This window comes from Lactuca saligna, chromosome 4, assembly GCF_052625555.1.
Source record: "Lactuca saligna cultivar CGN05327 chromosome 4, ASM5262555v1, whole genome shotgun sequence".
Classification (NCBI taxonomy): domain Eukaryota; kingdom Viridiplantae; phylum Streptophyta; class Magnoliopsida; order Asterales; family Asteraceae; genus Lactuca; species Lactuca saligna.
The window spans coordinates 243,715,601-243,739,829 of NC_136420.1; the positions used below are offsets into that span (position 1 = coordinate 243,715,601).

Sequence of the window (24,229 nt, forward strand, 5' to 3'; positions counted from 1 at the left end):
TTAGAAACCAAAAGGAAACTCACACATTTTCACAAAACAAAACCGCTTATGAACTCACCAGCTTTATGCTGATTTTCAAACTGCTTGTATTCTCAGGTCCGCATTAGACAGGTATCCGATGATCCATTTTGGCGAAGACGGAGTGCGTAGAAGACACGTCATACTTTTGTTTATATATACATATGTATCACACTGTACAACTTTACTTTTGGAACAAATGTAAATTTCTATATGTAATGTAATGGATGTTTACTTTACTTACTATGTGCATTGGATTTGATACTCAACGTGGAGTCCGCCCCGGAAATGTTTCCGCCTTCGGTTTTCGGGGTGTGAAAGTGAGATTTTGCATTCAACTTTGTGAGGTGAGTTTTCCTCCTGTATGAACGGGGCGAAGGCACCATGTCCGCCCATATATGTATGCTAGTTCCAGATCAAGGTCCGATGTCGAGTAGTGCCTAGTGTAGGTTTATATGTTTCCAAACTTCGGTCTGATGTCGAGGGAAAGCCCAAGGAATGTTTGTATGCTTGATGTCTTTGTAATTCTTACATGTGCTGGTTTTATATGTTTCCGGACTTCGGTCCTATGCCGGGGAAAGCCCGAGGAATGTTTGTATGCTTCCGGATTTCGGTTTGATGTCGGGCGGGGCCCGAGGAATGTTTATATGTTTATGTTATGTGATTATTTATGTCTTTGTTTATATGCTTATATGTATACAGAGCTTTGCTCGATGCCGGCTGAGCCCGATGCCGGATTTCGGTCCGATACCAGGCGGGGCCCGATACTGGACTTATTCGATGTCGGGGGAGGGGGAGGGAGCATGATGGGGGCGTGCACGATGACCTTTAGGTAGTTCCGAATTTTAAATCTCCAGACTATCGTGCGACTCTACTTCAGGTACATCAATTATCTAACTCCATTGTTTTATAAATTCCTATTCATAGGCTCTTAATACATGATGTGATGATCACATTTTGATGGTCTTTCATGATCTAAGAGAAAGAAGGAAGTCTGAGTATAGAAAACTAAATTTAATCGTGGGAAATGGACTTTTGTTACATGGTTCGATGGTCAGAACTTGGAGCTACGACTAAGGAGTTAGGATATTTTAATATATTACTATTACCCTTCAGAGACGTTAAGAAATATAGTTTTTGATTTTATGCCTTGTAAGGACAAGTTCCATTTTTCTTTTTAGCAATAAAATGATGTTTTGGTTTATGAAGTTGCCTTATTTATATATTTCCTTGCAATGACATTTTTGAAAGTTTTGATTATGCTTCTAATAATAGCAATGTTAATAGTTGATATTAATTCTTGTAGAACGTGCTTGTGGCATTCTCATTTTTGAAAAAGTGAAAAGAAATCTCCTGACCAAGTTCTAATTGGACAAAAAATTGGAGTCATGCAATTCAAATTGTGTAATGCATAGAAATCTTGTTCATTGGATTTTTATAACTAACTCATTGTTCATATGTTTATGTGATGAAGCAAATGACTAATAGATCTAGTACATGTTGATACGGACTCTTTAGATCCATCACAAGGGACGATGACTATATTTGTCATGATTTACTGATGCTTTAGTAAATATGGTTATGTTTATAAAGCATAATTCTAATACTTTGATTCAAAGAGTAGTGAAATGAATAAAATAATCGATAATGTAGAAATATAAAATATTCTCCAATCTGAAAGGAAATGAGAGTACTTTAGTATCATGTTTTATAATCATCTTGATAATTATGGAATTATATCACAACTGATTCTCGAATAACATCTTAGAACAATTGTATGACTAAGAAGAGGAATCAGATATTGTTAGAAATGATTTGATCAAGCGACGACTCATACTTCATTCTCAATCAAATTTTAGAGCTATGCTCTAGTAACTCTAAATCATATATTCATTTCAAAGTAAGAAGGTTGATAACTCCTCATTATATGTGGAGTAAGAATGCTTTCTCGCTCAAGCACATTAAGAATTAGAGTTATGATATTTTTCAGTAGTCGAGATGCAAAAGATGAACCGAATCCAATTCTGAAGAGTGTTATCATGTCGGGAATTTGCAGGAACTTTTTCATATTTGTTGTAGCTCGTTAATGAATGTTACTTGAGAGATAACTTCTATGCCAAGAAGTTCGTATTGATCTTGAGAGTTTCAAGAGTCAACTGACAATGATCTTTTTAGTTATCATGAGCTTGCAACCCAAGGTTGAAAAGATGTTGTGCTTATTGACACATTCTTATTTCTGTGCACTTTCGGTTAAGTCGGCAATGCTTATGAGTTATATGTTTTTCATTTAACTGCAAAAGCAAAGTGCGTTGGTTAATGAAGGTACACTGACAAATATTGGTGAGCTACTAGCAGGAACAGAAGCAATGGTGGGCTTTGAGCTACCATAAAGCATAAAATAAAGAATAGCGAAGTTCAGTCTATGAAGGATACCTAAATGTGATTTTGGTTAAGTGAACATATATGAACATAAACTGAACTTAAAATAAATGAACACAAACGAACGTTCATGAACATAATTGAACGAACAATATCATTTTTCATGTCTGTTCATTTAACAAAACGAACAATACCGTATATTCTGTTGTGTGGAGTATTTTTGGGAACTCGTTAAGCATTGACTTTTAGTTGTGGATTTAAATGTTTAATTTATTTTATTTTTGGTTTTTTATTAATAAACGAACTTCTCTCCGAACGGTTCATGAACAGTTCGTCGAATATTTGTTTATTTACAACCGTATACATTGTGATTTATAATTTTGAAACAAATGAATGTTATGTTTTTTATATTTAAAGGATGACTTGAATGTTGAATCTTATTCTAAAAATAAAAACTTTATTTTAAAATTTGATTCTTTTTTTAGAACAAAAAAGACTGATTGTATTTAAAAATTATGAAAAGAAACCCTTTACCTTCAATGGTTCCTTTTTGAAAAAAAAAATAGTGAACTGTAAAAGTAGTCGCAGAAAAGGAATATTCCTTTTGTTTGTTTTATTTTTGTTTATTTCACCACCGCAAGAGAATCCAATTTTTTTAGTCAGTGTGGTATATAAGGGAGTTTCTTAAGACCCAATGGATTAATGTGTGTTAAGCTAAGCTAGAGACGACAAGAGAAGAATTGCAACAACCTCGAAGCTAGTTCAAACTAGTGGGAGGTTGTCTGCATAAACTTTGCAGACTTCAAAAAATTTCTTCAATTTTTTTAGATAAAAATCAGATTAATTCCAAACAATTGATATGGCAAGAGGTAAGGTACAGATGAGGAGGATCGAGAACCCAGTTCATAGGCAGGTGACCTTCTGCAAGCGCCGTTCTGGGCTTCTCAAGAAGGCAAAAGAGCTTTCTGTTTTATGTGATGCTGAAATCGGTCTCATCATTTTCTCGGCCCATGGCAAACTCTATGAGCTTGCCACCAACGGGTATGCACAATATATATAAACTAATTTCTTTCATTTTCGTAACTACAAAAAACTGTACAACATATAAATGCATACCGGTCATAGATAGATGTAAAGTTGTGTCATGTTAAGTAACACTACTATATAGTAAAAACATTAAAAGAAGTTAATTATGATGGCATAATAAAAGAGTTCCATCAATTCTATATAAGAAATATTCTATTATATATACAAGATCATGTTAGTGGAAAATAAATAAATGAAGCACTAACTAGACGATTTATAAAAAGTTAAGATAATGCACGTAAATTATGGACATAACACTTTCACTGTAGATTAATTATTGCTATAGTTTACACATTTTGTGCTTAGTGATGTAGGTTCTACACCTGTAAATAATTCGTTTTATTTTTTTCATGTCCCGTTTTATTTTTTTCATGCACCTAGACCTGTAAACACCTTTTTATATATATATATATATATATATATATATATATATATATATATATATATATATATATATATATATATATATATATATATATATATAGGGTAAAGTGAATATACCTAACAACCTTATATAGGCTTAGGTACCTAACCTCATCAAACTAAGTCATTTTGCATTAAATTTTCATTGCAATTATCCAAGGTTCTTAAACTTCATCCCTAAACTTGATTTACTTCAAAAAAAAATATGGAAATTCATCATTATATTTCTCCTACATCCTTTCATTTGTAGCGGTAGGATATGAAGCCCATCAGGTGGTATTTGATAGAAAGACGTGATGTAAAAGAAAGATATTGGTGAAAGTTCAAAGATTTTGGAAGTAATCAAGTTATGGGGTTGAAGTTTAAGAATCTTAGGCAATTACATTGTAAATATGATACAAACCGATGTAGTATTATGGAGTTAGGTACCTAAACTTATATAAGGTTGTTAGGTATATTCACTTTACCCATATATATATATATATATATATATATATATATATATATATATATATATATATATATATATATATATATATATATATATATATATATATATGAAAAAAATTAAATAGAGAACCATAATTATTGATTTTTCAAAAAACCAAATATTTTTTTCAAGTTTTAGACTTTATTCTTTATCGAAAAAAAAAAAAAAAAAAAAACCTAAAAATATTTAAATTCATAACTTAACTGTATTAATGTTAAATATGTTTTCGGATTCACCACGTGAATTTCGATTCACATTGTGAATTTTCAAAAATTCACATTATGAATTTGATAAAAATAAATAAATAAAATTTATCAAATTTGATATCATTTGAAAAATGGTAAAAACTTATGAATTTCTGTATTTTTAGTTTTTTTTTGATAAAAAATAATTTTTAAAAGTTGAAAAAAAGATTTGTTTTTCCGTTCCTTGATTAATTATGGTTCTCTATTGAACCTCACCATATATATATATATATATATATATATATATATATATATATATATATATATATATATATATATATATATATATATATATATATTACGATTCTAAAAAATTATATTTTTATGTTTGTATCTAATAAACCAATAAAACTAGCTAGAATATTAAATTAAAATAAATTGTTGTTATTATTCTTTTGATTGTTATAAAAAGTTACTTATTAGCAGTGTTATAAAAATTGGCGTAGGTGGATGCCCATGCGTTAGAGAATCCCTTACTATCTACGATAAATTCTAGTCGGTCGAGTTAGATGGAATCGGTCCTGGGTGGCTATGATATTAAGTGACTAAATTACAATGATTGATAATTAAAACTATTACAGAGATTTCCAATTAGTCTAAAAACTAATATATAATATAATTTAATTATATGGACGATCGAATATGATAAAGTTTTATGATTTTATACTTAGTTTGTTAGGATATAGGTAATATTTAATTTAAAAAAAAATATATAGTATAATTGAGGGTCTCTGCCAAGGTTTTAGTTAATCCCCGATAGACCGATTAGTCTCTTAACCCAGTCGATCATCTCCACCGCTTAGCGACTTTTACACATTGCTTATTAGTATACAAAAATTAATTTTAGTTAACTAAGATATATTTTATAACTCAAGATTTATTTTATTTAGGTTTTTATTTATTAGTATACAAAAATTAATTTTAGTCAACTAAGATTAATTTATTCGATTGTTCGCTTACTTTTGTTTTTCAATTTATCGACCGCTACTAGTTTATATACCATGAGAACTATGGTTATAAATTTAATTGAAATTTCATAATAAAAATTCAAAATTGTTAATCAATTATTTTAAATAAATTATTAGTTAAGATATATTTTTTAACTGTATAAAATTCTAATCCTTGGTTTAAATAAATATATATATGTGACCTTATAATCTGTATTAATTTATTTTAATTTTTATTCTAATGTATTAACTTAATATAACTAGAATGAAAATTTTAAAATTTGAAATGTTAAATAAAAAATCAATAAGTTGAGAAATAGTATGTGATTAGTTATGCAGCCTTCTGCTTATCATATTTTGTGTATTTGTGATTAAAGAAGCATGCAGGGACTTTTAGAGAAGTATATGAAATCTGCCCGTTGCTCAGTGGAGAAACATGCTGATGAAAATCATGTTCTGGTCTCTCTCTCTCTCTCTCTCTCTCTCTCTCTCTCTCTCTCTCTCTCTCTCTCTCTCTCTCTCTGTGTGTGTGTGTGTATGTGTATGTATATATACAGCTTGTTTTAAAAATCAGATGCTTCATTAGTCAATGAGAATATCTAGAAAATTCTCTCTCTCTCTCTCTCTCTCTCTATATATATATATATATATATATATATATATATATATATATATATATATATATATATATATATATAGCTTGTTTTAAGAATCAGATGCTTCATTAGTCAAGGAGAATATCTAGAAAAATATGTCTAATCAAGATAAAGTAACTCTCATTCTTTAGACGCAACACATACGTATGCACTAGCTAATTACACATTGTATATTATGATTGCTTTAAAAGTTTTACTTGATTGGATTATTCTTAAGAAGTAAAAGAGTTTGTTTTTCACAAAATAGGTTGTTCAGACACATAAATAATGTTTACTTAGTATTACATGTTATAGACATAATGTTTTTCCCAACATTGTTAAAATTATTCTTGACAAAATTCAAATGAACGTATATAATCTAGATAGTTTTCACTTAAGTATTAGATCCCACATGTTATAGACATAATGTTTTTCCAAACATTGTTAAAATTATTCTTGACAAAATCTAATTGAACGTATATAATTAAGATAGTTTTCGCTTTGGAGAAATAATTAAGCTTATATAGAAAGAATTGGTGTGCTACAAAATTCCAAATTTCCATTAGGCTATGCGGTGCGCCTCTTACCGCATACTACGGTATACTACGGTATGTGGCAAACACTGTACCGCGAGGCAAAAAAGAAATGCAGTAAAGATGGTCTGTGATATGGATTTGCTACACGGGTAAAAACAATTATTCCATCAGATGTACTTTATGCATAAACATATGCACTATGATGGATATGGTAAGGTGTGGTATAATACTCACCCGTTTTATGGGGTGTGGTAAAAAATAAAGTAGCATTTCAAATTTTGGTGAGTGTGATATGACACTCACCATCCTAAACAAAATAGACGGAAAAATAAAGGAGGCGTGAAATTAATTAATGAGCTGAAAAGAAAAAGGAAAATATGCAAACTCTAACTACAAAGAAAGAAATCATATATCAAATATTTTATCCACAGTTCACATATTTTTTTTATTTCATGTTAATTATGTCAACATATGACAAAACTATTAATCATGTTTTATTTTATTTTTGTTACAATATTGTGGTATTGACAGGTTTGCTAAATGATATGAAAGTATATTATATAGATCACAAAAATAATTTTTTCTTGTTAGATTTTCTGCATTATATAGTTCATCGCTAAACTAATTACTACTGTATATCACATTATGTTACATTTTTGTAATTGATGTTATGAATTTTGGAATTTAGGAATCGAAAATGGAGGTCAACATGCTGAAAAATGAGATTGACGTACTTCAGAAAGGCCTCAGGTATCTTCCATTTTAAATGATGACATATTTAAACTCATGCTTCACCATCGTTGATGTCATCTAATTTCATTGTTTTAATACAATTAAGGGTTTATTATATTATGTGATAGACATAATATATAATATATAAAAGGTTAACTGTTATTACTACTATTTTCATTTTTAATTATTTGTTTCGATAGGTATATGTTTGAAGGCGGTGCTGGAAAAATGAGTTTGGATGAACTTCGAATACTTGAAAACAACCTAGAAGTTTGGATGTATCACATACGCTCAGCAAAGGTAAGGTTTGATGTGTTTATTCCGTTGAATTATTTTATTTTGAAAACACCATATATAATAAAGAAGAGCTAGCTCCTAACTAGAGAAAACAAGAATTATAGTTTTTGGACGGGCTTTACTAGGGCACTTCGATAAATCTAACAATATAATATTGAACTTTTACATTTAGAGCTAATCCACATAAGAAGACAGAAACGTAACATCAATAAAGAGCAACTTGATGCATCCTTTTTTTCCTGAACAGCATGTCATTTCTTAACCTCCACGTGCACCAGAAAATGGTAAATATAGTGCTGTCAAAAGCCATTTGGAAGTGGGTCCAATTCTTCCACCTATCCAATATCATGATAAATCGCCATAGTTTTGAATTCTTGAAACAGTTAAATCCCACCATTTTTTATAGACCCACAATCAAATAGTAAATGATCTCAAGCATAAATTACAGAAAATGTTATCCATGTATATACCTATTTTATCAAGGTTATCTTTTGTAGGAATATGATTAAGACTTATTCTCCACCTAAGAATATTAGCCTTACACACCATCCAATTATTCCACTTAGCACTTGCATTGTTGTTATGTAGAATTTACATATCATTAGAAGACATTAACGAAACCAACGTAAAGTTTCCTTCGAATCCTTCCCCTTCTAGGCTCTATCTCCAAATATCTTTCTTTGACAGATCTAATTCGACAGCATTAACATGGTCCATAAGATTATGAAGCTCCTCTATTTGGGTCAAGTTTCCGATTTGTTTCTTCCAGTTCCATCTCTACAGTCGATTCACAAAACGTTCAACAACCTTGCATTTTATACTCCTTTCAAGATTGAACAATCTAGGAAAATAATCATTTATACTTTTTCCCCACACCAACTATCATCCAAGAACTCAGTCTCCTACCTATTTCCGAGCTTGATATTAAAGAACCTGAAAAAATCAATTTTTTTATCTCATAAATTAAAACCTGATTGAACGATAAATTTCCATGTGCATCCATGTGTTGTATGGATTTTATTTTCAGCAAGAAGCCATATTCACCATGAATGTACATAATGAATTTACACCAAAGTGCCTCTTTATCTAATTTAAATCTCCAAATCGAATTTGCCACCAATGCTCTATTTAACGCATAGAGACTACCTACACCGAGCCCACCATTATCCTTATCCACCATTACTTTTTCCCATTGAACTCGTATGATTTTACCTTCCATGAGGAAAGTCCATTTTGAAACTTCTCCACCATAGGTACCAGAGCTTTTTCTCACGATATTATCTACAACCGATATGCCAAAAAACATATTACGGAAGAAAATGACTCTACGATTAAAACACATCTCCATTTGCTAGATCTACTTCTAGGGCGTTACTTTCGACTCCATAGAGTTTGCTTTTAACAAAGTTAATCCTTAAATCGGAGGTCAAGTTAAACATTCTAAGAACATAGATTATTTAAGACATGTTTTTATGACCCCAAGGCTAAAAGAAGATATCATCGTCGACATAAAATACGTGAGAAGTATAACACCCGTCCTCACCAACATTTATACCTTCCAACTCCCATTCCTTTTAGCGATCATAAGAGCGAAATTTAAACCTTACATTGCAATAACAAATATAAAGGGTGAGAGTGGGTTTCCATGTCTAAGGCCTCGTTTAGGCATAAACTCTTCCGTAGGTGATCTATTGATGAAAACCAAAGTAGTAGAGGATTTGTGGCCTACTTTAATCCAAATTCTACATCTTCTCCCAAACCCCATCAAATTTAAAAGCGCCTGTGAACTTTTTGATGAACCTCATGGATGGAAGATCCACACTCAGATCGACTGACATTTTGGTAAGAGGGAAGCACACTTATGTGGATCTTACTGGAGTCTCCCTTCTTGTTAGTTTGAGGAACGGGAGCTTCACAGCGGGGCATGTTGCTTTGAAAGTCGTCGCGTGCAAAGTGGCAAAGCAAGAGGATGCATGCATTGAAAATCAACATGTGTTCATACCTTTCGTATTTGATACCTTTGGTCTTCTCGCATTAGAGGCGGTGGAGCTCCTCAACAATGCCCAACGGGTCATGCATACTAATGTTATATCTCCTAGATCCAGTGATATTGTTTTCATAAAAATTAGTTTTGCGATCCAAAAATGGATAGTGGCGCAGCTTGTTGCCCATTTTCCTTCCATCAATATGTATTAACCTCACGGATATTTTCCTATATATGGTTCTTAGTATTCCTAGTCTAGTGAGTCATAATTCTTTTTAATGTTCACTTTAAACGTAATCATCTCATTCTTCTTCTTTTTAGTCTAAGCAAAAGTTCATTAATGATTAACGGGCCATCAAGAATCCACCCACCCCTAATGAATGCATTTTACTCTTCACTTATCACCTTACCCACCACCAACTTTAGCTTATTGGCTAAAGATATTGAAATAAATTTGTACACTACTCCAACTAGGCTTATATTCTAAAATTCATCAACTCTAGTTGGATTTGTTGTAACGTCCCATTTCACAACCAAAAGTTTTCATTTTTGTTAAACTAAAATCCAAAAATAATAAGATCACTATTAAGAAAGCCATACAATTACTAGAAATCAGAGTAATAGGGTAGACACAGAATCATCAATGTTGCTGATGAGTGTGTACAGTCATACCTTTGCCTTCCTACAATAACCGGTGATACTTGAAAAATAATAATGGTTGGGTAAGCACAAATCTTAATGAGTTTTCCCCAAAATACCACACACATCATAACATAAACAAGCATTCAAATTGGGTCCACAATCATCACACTCGATTACCTCGGGGTATGTTGGCATCCCGCCTAAACCCAACCTCTATTCCTAAGCTTCCATAACTACGACTTACCGCCGGTCTGTACCTGCTCTCTTGGCCTATAGCACACAGGACCACCTCAACCTCAACCGCCACAATATGTCGACATATAAACAATCAAGGATCAAGTAGGCACATAATATAGGAAATTATCAACCATACAACTTATTATCGCCTACTAGACCCCTCACAACACACTGCTCTACTACTAGCTAATCTCAAGGGAATTAATGCATAGCCATAAGTAACTAGAGATGAGATAGCCACCGAACAGATGATCCTACTCTAGAGCCACAACCAAACCAGGAACACGCAAGAAAGCCTTGATCAAGAGTTCTCAGACTATCTTACATAACTACATACAACCCTAAGGCACTCCACTAGACGATAACCAACCTACAGGTACTCTATCCAACATACCATGATTGTTGCATCCTAACACACAAGGATATATATATATATATATATATATATATATATATATATATATATATATATATATATATATATATATATATATATATTACGGATCACTACAGTACAACAACATCCTATACACAAGGATACATAACCAACTCTCTAAGCAATGCATAACCATACGTACCCAGAGGTAAGATAGACACCCGAACAGATGATCCTACTATAGAGCCACAATTAAACAAGGAACAAGAAAGAAAGCCTAGATCAAGTGTCCCTAGTCTATCATACGTAACTAAATACACTCCCTAGGGCATCCCTCTACTAAATGATAACCAAAATTAGCGGGTCGACATTGGTAACTTCGACCCACGGTTATAGTGAGGAAAACTCACCTAAATCGAAGAACCCAAAAACAATGTGTCATGCTCCCTTTCAGCATTGATTACTCCCACGAACCTACTTGCACCAAAACTTGGTAGAATGTTAATCAACGGCCCAAATCCTTAACTTTAACCCTTAGTCAACATGGTCATAAGTCAACAGTCAATTTGATCAAAGTCAACGCTACGGCATGGCCTTCCTTGGTCACGCTGTTGGGACACAAGGTCAAACAGTCAACATGCAGGACATTGTCATGTCGTGGCTCTCCTTGGCCACGTTTTGGTAATGCTAGAACAAGACAATCGTGTCTTTAGATTTTGTCACGCTGTGGCCACTGGTAAAATGTTATTTCTCTCATTAAGAGCTTAATCCTTTCAGATAAAAGTTGATACCTCTAGATCTACTCTTCCATACTGACTTAATGGATAAAGTTTCCAACTTTATCCATAAGGGCTCCATTCCAAGGCTAGATCTAGCATTCAAAGTCCATTAAGTCCTTAATGAGGGTATAACTTGAACATGGACACAAAATAAACAAAGTATGGTACTTTTTCTCAATCAACAAAAGTCCAAGGACCTAGGAAAGCCACCACAAGTTCTAGAGTTCTTCAAACTCCATGAACATCAATGAAAGGAACAAAACCCACCCAAATATGACATAGAACTTGAATCTATAAGAAAAGATGTCAAGGTATAAAAATTTTACCTTCAACAACTCAGAAAATTGAAGAGAATGATGGATTCAAACTTGCTTCTTGTTCCCTTGCTCCCTTGTGAGCTTCCTTCTTCCAAAGCACTGCAAAAAAACACAATAACAAGGCTCAAAATCAAGGAAATGGACTCTCAAGCATGCATGGAGGCTATGGTTTCGAGATGGAGAGGTGGAGGCTGAAGAAGATAACCTAGAAAGAGAGTTAAGATATTTATATATGAGGGAAACCTTAAAAATCTCGGATTTGAGCTGCAGCGGCTGCCACGACGTTGCCAATTTATGCCACGTCATGACATCTCTAAAACACACATTTCATTAAATATCACGCCACATCATTGGGATCCATGCCCCACGTCGTGGCAGAGGGTTTTCTCCAAAAACATTATTTTGATATCTTAAGTCTTGGCCAACCATCTTTCGGAAACGGGTGTTACATTTGTCACCTTGGGGATTTATGAAATAAACAACGCATTACATCCTGTTGGGATGTATTTAGAGACTTGAAACTCCTTAACAACTTCGAGAACTTCCTCTCCATGAATTTCCGAGATTTTTTTGAAAAATTCAATTATGTAACCATCAGGACCCAACTACTTGTTTAACTTGCATTCCCAAACATTAACCTCTATTTCATACTTTGTAAAACGTAGCTTCAAACATACCCTATATCTTTATCAAAGAGACTCTTGAAACCTTCACCAGATTGGTACGACTTGTCTCCATGTTGTTTTTGGAACATTTTTTTAAAATACTCTAAAGATTCTTTTTTAATAACACTCGAATCCATCTTCCATTCTCCCTCGGATAGGATTCCATTAATACCTTTTCTCTCCCTCCTTTGCTTCAAAATTGAATAGAAGAGCTTAGAATTCTCTATCACCGTGTAAATTCCAATTAGACTTCAATTCTTTGGCTCAGTCTCTTTTTCCTCCATTTCTAAAAAATGTTTCTGAACTTGGAACCTTGCATCAATATAAGCTTCTGAAGCCACATCCTCATCCATTTTTCCATTTGTCATTATTTTTTTTTTTTTTATATATGCTTTACTTTTAGCCTTTTTTTTTATCCTCCTTTTCTCCTTCTCCAAATTTTTTATTTTGTCTTTCAACATTTAAAGACTCTTTTGAAGCTTAGTGAATTCCGAAACTTTTTGATCTAGTGCGAATTCAATTCAAACCTTTGTAACCATCTAAATATCAACATTTTGCATCTACGAATTGTACATCTTAAAAGGTAACGGACCAAAGTCAATTTCCATTTCTTTAAGATTTGATCAGCTTATCTTTGGAATGCTTTTTAGGCAAAACAAGAACCACATATTTACCCCAACAGTCATGAAAATTTAAATTGACAAGAAACATGTCCAACTGACTAATTGTAGAGCGTCAAAATAAGACTACATTAAAGAAATGGTCCTTATGTTTGATTATTTTATTTGAAGTTAAAACTTTTCCTTTTCCAACTAAATTCTCACGAGGTTCTATTTTGTAAAGGAGAGGGTCAATATATTTAAATCACCTATATGAAAATTCTAAATTACCCTTTGTTTTTCATTTTTATATATTTGTAATTTAAAGAACATAGAGATTACCTTAAATACCAAATTATTACAATAAATAAATAAAAAGACTAATTAAGAACATTTTACATTGGTAATTTAGCCATAGGAATGGGACGATATCCATAGCAAAAGAGAACAACAAGGTTTCATAGTAAGAAAAAGAAGGTAGAATTGGAGTGAAATAATCATAGAAATATACGAATCATTTTTTAAATTTTGTCTTAAATTAATGTAATAGGAAGTATTTGCTCACTTTTATCTAAGAAAAGTTCACAACTTTACAATCGCTTCGAGCGATACAGTATATTTGTGCATGTTTTGAATCTTACAATCTCCAAGATCCAAGAATCTAAATATTTTTACAATTTTTTTTTCACTCGAGTACAATTTTGCGATAAAAATTATAAAAAACAATCGAGAAAGCATGTAAAGTAGTCTAGAAATACTAAATGTAGTATGAACATGTAAATTAATCAGGTGTGCCTACCATAGGTAACTACTTTAGCTTACTATTTTTTAAATTTAATGTCATTTAAACATTTATCTACACAGATGGACATCATGGCTCAAGAAATCCAATTGTTGAAAAATAAGGTACGAACTTTTACCAACGTGTTTATGTCTTATATTTGTTTTCGTAATCATATTCCTTTCACAAACAAGCACACACTAATTCTGAGTGGATTTTTGCGGGGAATATGACTTATCAAGGTAATTAATTTTTCGGTATGTTCACATCTGGATAACTATTTTTTTTTTTGTACATATATAGGTAACAAACTTTTTGGAAGTGTTCACATATGACCATTATGACCTGCTATAGCAGGTTAAATCCTTGATGTGAACTCTTTCAACAAGTTTGTTACCTAGATGTGTACAAAAAAAATAGTTACCAAATATGAACAAAATGAAAATTAAAAATTAAATTACATGAATGGTCCCTGTGGTTTGGGGGAATTTATGGTTTTTGTCCCTAATTTATTTTTTTAACTTAAATGGTCCCTACTATTTATTTTTGTTGCGCATTTGATCCCCGTCTTACCTAAAAATACTATTGTGCCCTTATTAATTTATTTTTTTAATTAATTTTCTTATCTATGTGTTTATTTTATACATATTTAAAAAAATTAATAGACCACACATATTTGTATCTCATCGGATGATCTCTACTGTTTATTTTGAATTAATTTTTTTTTTTAACTTGGATGATCCTTACTGTTTATTTTTGTTATGTGTTTGGTCTTTGTCTTATCTAAAAATACTATTTTTCCCTTATTAATTTTAAATTAATTTTCTTATTTATGTATTTATTTTTTATAAAAAAATTAATATACCCCAAATATATGTATCTTATCACCGTAAACCTGAAACCACATTTGAGAAATTTAATTTGAGTCTTACCATTCACCATCTCATCTCTGATCCTCCCCATCTTCTATTTCTTTTCCATCTTTAGTAACATCAACGTCTTCACCGTCCTTTTTTTTTGGTACTTCAACTCTGGAGAACCAACACCATAACCTACTGTCTCTTCATATTTAGTGGGTTGTAGTGTTGTTTCGACGGAGTTGAAGGACCGAAAAAAGAAGTGATGATGAAGACGTCGATATCACTAAAGATGAAAAATAAATAGAAGTTGAGAATGATGAAAGATGGGATGGTGAGGAGATACAGATATGTGAGGTCTACTAATTTTTCTTAAACATATAAAGCATAAGTACACAAATAAGAAAATTAATTAAAAAAATTAATAAGGGCACAATAGTCTTTTTAGGTAAGACAGAGACCAAGTTCGTAACAAAATTAAATAGTAGGGACCATCCGAGTTAAAAAATTAAATTAATTAAAAAATAGATAGTATAGATCATCCGATGAGATACAAATATGTGTGGTATATTAATTTTTATAAATATGTAAAAAATAAACATAGATAAGAAAATTAATTAAAAAAAAAATTAATAAGGACACAATAGTATTTTTAGGTAATATGGAGACCAAACGCGCAACAAAAATAAACAATATGAACCATTTAAGTTTAAAAAAATAACTTAGAGATCAAAACCACAAATTCCCCCAAACTACAGGGACCATTCATGTAATTTAATTTTTACTTTTCGTTTTGTTCATATTTGGGTAACTATTTTTTTGTACACATCTAGGTAACAAACTTGTTGAAAGCGTTCACATTTAGGATTTAACCTGCTATAGCAGGTCATAATGGTCATATGTGAACACTCCCAAAAAGTTTGTTACCTACATATGTACAAAAAAAAGATAGTTACCCAGATGTGAACATACCGAAAAGTTAATTACTTTGATAAGTCATATTCCCGATTTTTGCGTATATAATTACGGTGGTGCTAAAAAACCTCCTTAGATGGTCTTTATTACTTGGTCTCCGATTGTCAAACTAGGAAGCTATATTTATATGTATTAAGACCTTTTTTCTGAGTCTTCTACATCATTCAGTCACCTTATCCATGAAGTCAATGCTAGTCAACCATTTGAATCTAAATCGTGCCATTTCACGCACTTGCAACATCAGTTAGTTCTAGGCTAGGCTAGGCACGCATATGTGGGCTTGACCCACTCCTTTATATCTACAAAATCAATGCTTACATTTAATTTATTTTCTGTGAACATGTTATAGCATTCTTGTTGGTATGATAGTATGCTTCAGCCTAGAGGAAGTTTAGTTTCTACTAACACACAAACTAAATAAAACATAATGATTTGGGGGTGTTTGGCTTAGCTTTTCTAAATCAAAAATTCTTTTTGTAAAAGAAAAAAAACAAAAAGATGTTTGGCAAGTTAGTAATTTTTGGAGTTTTAATACAAGGAAAATCAACTTTTTGGAAAAGTTAGGATTTTCTGACTTTTTGTAACTTTTTGGAAAAGAACTTTTGAGCTTTTAAAAGCTAAGCCAAACACAAGAGAGAACAATGAGAATTAAACTATAACCTCCACGGTAAAATATGAAGAAATGGGAAATATATGATGAATTTTATAATTTATAGTTTAAGAATTCCAAATTAGGTTTATAAATGGAACACATATATCTCTACATATTAATAATTTATAATTATACTTTTCTAGATGAGTTCGAAGAATGTTTATTCAAGGTCCTAATACATGAACTCAATCAGATATTTTTTTATACTTGGAAAAAGTACCCGTAACGCTTATAAACTTTAAGTTGAACTTTAACATGCTACCTTTTATGCAAAACTTAGGGACCATGACAACATAATTTTTATTGACACTCTTCATGGATATATCCTCCCTAATAAATGAAAATCATTTTGCCACATGTCATTCTCTTATTAACTTGGACACATGTCATTTTTTGGTATTTTTTATTAAATGTTTATTCCATTTGTCATTTTCTTATTTTTTTTTTATCTTTTTTTAATTAACACATCATATTTACACCTCAATTAATAATTGTCTTAATTAAAAATAACTAATAAATTATAATATTAGTACTAATATAGTATTTAATATGTTTCTTTTTAAATTCAAATTTTAAATTTTAAATTTTAAATTTTAGATTTTAAATTTAAATAAATTTTTGTTTAAACTTTTATATTTAATTTTTATTATATCAAACTCGTATAACATACGGGTATCACACCTAGTATATATATATATATATATATATATATATATATATATATATATATATATATATATATATATATATATATATATATATATATATATATATATATATATATGAATCTCAATTCGTTTACTGTACTACAGGAAGGAATACTAAAAGCAGCAAATAAGTGCCTCCAAGAGCAGGTAATAAATTGTTAAAATGGATTTGGATTTATAGTTTTATATCAATGACTACTAGAGATACAACTTTATATAAATATATTGAAACTTTTGTAATTAAAGTTGTTTCATTATATTTTTAAAAGGGTTATTTCATAAATAGGTAATAAACTATATTGTATCACAAAATGACATATTTAAAATGTTATAAATAATTAAACAACTGAAATTATGTGTTCACAAATTCCAATATTTGAATTGTATTTTGTAAACAAATTAAATAGTTTGTTACCTATTTATGGCATTTTAGAATAATGATGTTTAAGTAAAACAAGTAGTTCACTACTTATTCATGACATCAACCCTTGTTAAAATGTGCTATTAACATAATACAGATGGAGATGCAATATGGTGCTGTAAACACTGACCAGACAATGGCTAACATACCATATTCACTAACAATTCAAAATGAAATATATCAGTATTAATAAAAGACAATAAACCTGATGCTTTAACAAAGGTTTGCTTGTAAAATTCATAGACTAGCCACGCAACAACTTATAATGGTTGCTTAATAAATGAATTTATCGACTTATGGTATGTAAAACTTTGTTGAATGTTTAGCTTTGATATTTCTTCATTCGATATGTATGATATGGTATGTATAATTTTGTTGACTATTTATATTTGAATCAATTTTTTTTTATATTTCGTTAGAATTTCCAATTGGTAATTTCACAACACGTTTTTTTGTTTGCTGGTGTATTTAAGAAACAAATAATAAAATACAAAATTTCGAGAAAAGTCCTAAAATTTTGGTCTAATTTATGGAAAAAGTCCCAAACTAAATTTTATTTACAGAAAAGCACAGAATACCGGTTAAAACTTTGAAAAAAAACCTTTTTCGGTCGGTTTCGCAGATTTTGATGGTATTCTGTCTTTTTTCGTTAGTTTGCTCAAAATTTTGGGACTTTTCCAAAAATTACATAATAACTAAAATATTGGGACTTTCTTGAAAATTACCATGAAATTAATAGATGTTATTATTAACAAATCATTTATAAATATAAAAAATATTTTTATTATAAAAAAAGAAAATACATTTGTTGCTAATTTTTAAGAATAAATTGGTAGTTTAAGTACTCTATTATTTCCTAACCACTCAAACTATCTACAATCTTCATATGCATTGTTGTGGGTATGATGGTGGGATGAACTTAGTTAGCATTCCTCTAATGTTGGTGTTCCTCTTATGCTATTTAACCTAATTACAAAAACCAACATTCATACCTTACATGTTAACTATCGGCTAAAACACATCTATAAAATGTGAAAAGTGAACCGTGAATGATAATTTATATGGAAACAAGTGAAGGGTTAATATCTATTTAAATTGTCATTTAAAGTTTAATTTTCACTCTCGATAGATGTGTGTAATTTTATGGTTATTACCTGGTAATGTTTGTAGGTTAGGTGGTAGTTAGGTTAAAGAACATAACGAGAGATTTATATGTTCGTGTAATGATATTTTTTAATAACACATGATCATATAACATCATGCCTAATAGAAAGTAGAGACTTATATTGTGTATTAATAAATATTATCAACTCTTGTATTTGTCACGCCTAACAGAGTACTTCATACTATGACATCCACAACGACACATAGGAAAAACATAGAAACTTTGAAGTGGTCAACAAACAATAAAGAAGTAGATAGTCGACCATTCTAGTACTAGAAATTAGCAACAAATGTATTTCCTTTGTTTATAATTAAAAAAAATTATGTTTATAAATGATTAGTTAATAATAATATCCATTAATTCCATAGTAATTTTCAAAAAAATCTCAATATTTTGGTTATCAGGTAATTTTCATAAAAATCCTAATATTTTGAGCAAACTAACAAAAAATGACAGAATACCGGCTAAATCTACAAAACTGAACGAAAAGGGTTTTTCGAAATTTTAGTTGGTATTCTGTGCTTTTCTATAAACAAAAATTAGTTTGGGACTTTTTCATAAATTAGACTAAAATTTTAGGACTTTTCTGGATATTTTCATATATATATATATATATATATATATATATATATATATATATATATATATATATATATATATATATATATATATATATATATATATATATATATATATATAGTAGAATACTCGCGCGATATAGCGGCATATAATTTCTTTCGATGAATCGTTTGCCGGTGGTGAATATTTTCCAAACAAATAGTTTTTAGGTGACGTATTAGTACATTTGAAAGGTACGTGCATGGGCAAATCTAGCATATACCAAAGTGGATCCTAGAAACCACCTAAATATTTAATTTCTTTTAACATAGAATACTCGCACGATACAGCTGCATATAATTTCTTTCGATGAATCATTTGCCGGTGGTGAATATTTTCCAAACAAATGGTTTTTGGGTGATATATTAGTACATTTGAAAGGTATATGCACGGACGAATCTAGCATATACCAAGATGGGTCCTAGAAACCATCTAAATATTTAATTTCATTTAACATTTATATAGGAAAAGTTTTCATGACCTATCATGAAAAAGAATTACGAATTATTTTTTAGTTTTAAACAAAATAAGACATCGATAAATAAAATAATAAATGAAAGTTCTATAACTAAAAAGATGTAGTTATTTAATGTTATAGAGGAATCATGAATGGTTATGGAAAAACTCAGAAAACAGCACAACTCCTTCGAAATTTCAAGAACCAGTCCGAAATCCAATGACAAATTTCGTAATTTTGAGAAAAAATCATTTTTTTTACTTCAACTTAATAGAAAAAAAATCATAGTAATGTGAACAATATGCAATAAGGTTAATCTAAAAAAACTTATCTCTTATGTTTTTTCCGGATTAAACCTCAAATTAATTTTTTGTCTGAAAAAAATTTTGTACTTTTTTTTTCGAAAAAACATTCAATATTCTAAATGCTTCCACATAAACCCTCAGTTCTTTTAGTTTTTCTCGACAAAAAACCCAAGTTTTACCTTTTTTTTTTTTTTTTTTTTTTTTGCAAAAAATGACTAAAAGGGCAAAATCATGAATAATGAAAAAATATAAGATTTTTTTCAAGTAAAAAATAAATTTGAAGTTTAATACGGAAAAAAAAACAAAAAATATAAAGTCTTTTTTTTTTTAGATTAACCGTAAACGATATTAATATATAAAATTAAACATTTTATTGAAAATGATTGCATCAAAAATTTTGAAACCTAGCATTTAAAATCCAAAAAAAAAAATCATTGAAAAATTAGAAGACAAAAAAAGAAAAAAAAAGTTTATGAACAGTACTCTAAAAAGAGACCTTTCGAAGAAATTAGATATTTTTTAAAACCTGAAAAATAATAATTATTTTCTTTACAAAATTCAATCTTAACGGTTAGATTATTTAATTTCCCTAATAAAAATAATATATGTGTTGTTACGTTTTTAGGACTAAACATTGAATCTAGGTCTAAATGACGATATTAATCCCATGTGCTAATCGAAAAGAAAAATAAAAGTAAATTAAAGCTTCTTAAATCAAACAATCAAGTGGAAATGTTCCAAACATCCAGATCGTTCAAAATGAAGATCCTATTTAAAATAAATTACCATTATAAATTTTAAATGATAAAATCTAATGTATATAAAGTTTGTAGATTGAAATAATCACTATTTTGTAAAATCATATGAGATGGTAAAAAATTTGAGTAACCATATGTTAGCGTATATTTATTTTAGTATGTATAGTCCGTATATTTATTGTTCAACCCATATATTTATATGAGGCCCATATATGTATTATTGTATTAATTGTATTGGAAAGGATTTTTTGACGGCAAAAATACTCATGAACATGGTATCAGGCTTTTTCAGCTAATCCTAATATCATCAATCCCTCCTGACATTGTTCCCAACTTCACCCTCTACCTTGCTCCCTGTTCAGTTCTGCTTCTTGCTGTTTTCATTCTCTTCATCATGTCGGACACAGATACATGTACTCCTCCAAGTGGCCCTTCTGACAAGATTTACGATATCACCAACATAAAATCATATGTTCGTCTTCTCCTTGATCTCGATTGTCTGAACTACGATTCCTGGAAAGAACTCTTCAAAACCCACTGTGTCGGATACTCAGTTTTTGCTCATCTTGATGGTTCCTCTACGTCCAAATCGTCTAATGACCCTTTATGGAAGATTGTTGACAATATTGTCAAACAATGGTTGTCTGGAACTTTATCTCAGTCGATTCTACAAGCTATTCTTACCCCTGATGCTACAGCAGTTGAAGTATGCAAAGCCATTGAGGATCTCTTTCACGAAAATAAAGCTTTGGAGTTAGATGATGAACTTCGAAACCTGGTGTAACGCCCACAGATCCGGGCTAGTCAATTTAGAGGCAATAGGGGTCGAAAACGATTTTTCTACAAAAAAAGATTATTTAGAATAAATAATCTTAACCAAGTTGTAGAATATGTCACAAGGTTTCCGTACATATAAAGAACGCCGAAATCCGAGTTATAACAAAGAAGTTATGACCCGTTGAAGTTTCGCGTCGGAACCGGTACGGCACCGGGAAGCGTAAATAGTAAATTTATGATAGAGAGAGAGAGAGAGAGAGATTTAGCCTTAGCGATCTAAACGAAAGTCGTAGAATATGTTAAACTAAGAACATCGATAAAAAGAACGCCCAAATCTGACTTCGTATGAAGAAGTTATGATTTTTCGAAGTTTCGGATTAGCGGTGTACAACCCGAAATTCGAATTTTAGATCGATTGATTTTTAGCCGACACAACCTAAACAAGAATCGAAGATCTCGTTATTAGTAGCGTAACGATAAAAATACAGACGAAAATGGACATCGGATAAAGAAGTTATGAGCTTTTAATGGACCAATCCTGTCCTGGCCTGTTAAAAATATAACTTTAAAAATAAAGTCAAAATTAGCCAACGGAGTCTAAACGAAAGTTGTAGAGTACGTCTCCACCTACGTGTGGATATAAATAACGTCAAAAACGGAGTTCGTATGAGCGAGTTACAAATTATAGTAGTATATTTACGTATTAAAATAAAGTATAAATCATGTATACGTACACATATATATATATATATACATATGTACATATCATTAGAAAGGTATCGACGATGCGGTCATTATAAGACTAATGTTGAGTTCTTTCGATATTAGTTTAGTACAAAGATCATTAAACCCATTTAAAATAGTATTATAGAGGGGTGTTTAGTTGTTTATATAACTAAAAAGTCATTAAGTAATTATGGAGGGTAGTTTTTGAAAATTCAATTAGTATAAATAAGAGCCTTGGGCTCTCATATTTCTTGCACCATTCTCTTGATTCAAGAGTCTTTCTCTCCTTATCCCCCGAGCATTTCGGTCCCTCGTGATTCGACTTCTCTTTCTGTAGTTTTAGTATAGTAAGGTGAGCGCTGAAGCGCTGCACGAATCTTTCTTAGAAAGATTCAACGACGAAGTTCTGCCCCTGCAGAGCCCAACTCCTAGCTAAAATCTCCTTGAAAGTAAGTTATGCTTACCCTATTTTAAATATAGTTTATATTTAAAATTAGTATTGTTATTATAAATTTATAATAAATATTTGAGCTATTATTATGACTTATATAAGTGTCGTTATAATATCTTTTAACTACTCGTGGTACGAGGATTCTGGTTTAAAGGGCCGCATAGGCTTGTTGGATTTCAGAAGTGCTATACGCCAAAATGGTCCTGCCCTCCGGTGTTTTATGTCTGGCCCCTGTCTGTACATAGTAGTTGGAAAGTATTGTTTAAACGCTTATATAATAATAATAATAATAATAATAATAATAATAATAATAATAATAATAATAATAATAATAATAATAATAATAATAAGACTAATAATTAGTCACGGTAATATTAGACTAAAATCTAGTGGTGATAATACTAGGTTTCGTCAAAGGAAATTATTTTAAAGTAAACGAAGCGCTGTCCGAGTACCGAGTCACCACCTTCTCAGGTGAGTGCATAGTTACTTTCAGCTTACACATAGATATGAAGTATTTTATATAAATTACGTGTTGTGTGTGTATATTATCTGTATACTTGCTATCTATGCTGGATGAACGTTTTATACATGTTTTCAATGATTTAAACTGTATATGTATTTTATATCTACAAAATGTGTTGGGTAAAACATGGGTAGATGTATTAGTTGTTGTGTGATAAAATGAAATAATGAGATGCCTCGTTATAGATGTTCTTGATGATCTAGTCATCTAGCGGAGTATAGATGACGACCACGGACTATTCTAGACAGTCTAGTGGAACACTAGCAGGCTCGCAACCTGTAGGTGTTTATTCGAACTGTGTGTTTAACCGAACTGTGTGTTTGTTCGAACTGTGTGTTTATTCGAACTGTGTGAACTGTGTGCTCACCAGATATACTCCATCCCAATGATAGTCCTTTGACTAGGTCCCTTGTGTTAGATGTTTTAGGGACGTAATGTGAGGATAACGGGAATGGGTAATTGGGTTGATTGTTTGATGTTTAAAAATAATAATTATATTATTGTGGGTTGAAAACCCTATGTGCTCACCAGGTTTCCCAACCTGACCCACTCAGTTTATTTATATCACAGGTGTTCATATGAAGTCACATTACACTGAGAGATCAAAGAGATGTAGATCACTAGTGTAAATAAATGTAAGTTATGTTTATGCTTTTGTTCCTGTAT

General features: G+C 30.8%; 2 protein-coding genes across 3 annotated transcripts; both read left to right on the forward strand.

Moving 5' to 3' along the window:
* Positions 1-3,098: 3,098 nt before the first annotated feature.
* On the forward strand, positions 3,099-18,101 carry AGL12 (AGAMOUS-like 12). Of its 2 annotated transcripts, none has more exons than XM_078987210.1 (7): positions 3,099-3,438; positions 5,966-6,047; positions 7,448-7,509; positions 7,692-7,791; positions 14,252-14,293; positions 17,465-17,506; positions 17,878-18,100. In XM_078987210.1, exons 1-7 carry the CDS (start codon positions 3,257-3,259, stop codon positions 17,968-17,970), a joined length of 603 nt encoding a protein of 200 aa, XP_078843336.1. In that variant the 5' UTR covers positions 3,099-3,256; the 3' UTR covers positions 17,971-18,100. The 2 variants fall into 2 exon arrangements, with proteins under 2 accessions (XP_078843336.1, XP_078843337.1); XM_078987211.1 differs by having other exon boundaries at positions 3,116-3,438; positions 5,969-6,047; positions 17,878-18,101.
* Positions 18,102-21,477: 3,376 nt separating this feature from the next.
* Positions 21,478-21,867, forward strand: LOC145040562 (uncharacterized). The gene has a single exon (XM_078988476.1). It carries the CDS (start codon positions 21,478-21,480, stop codon positions 21,865-21,867), a length of 390 nt encoding a protein of 129 aa, XP_078844602.1.
* Positions 21,868-24,229: the final 2,362 nt, after the last annotated feature.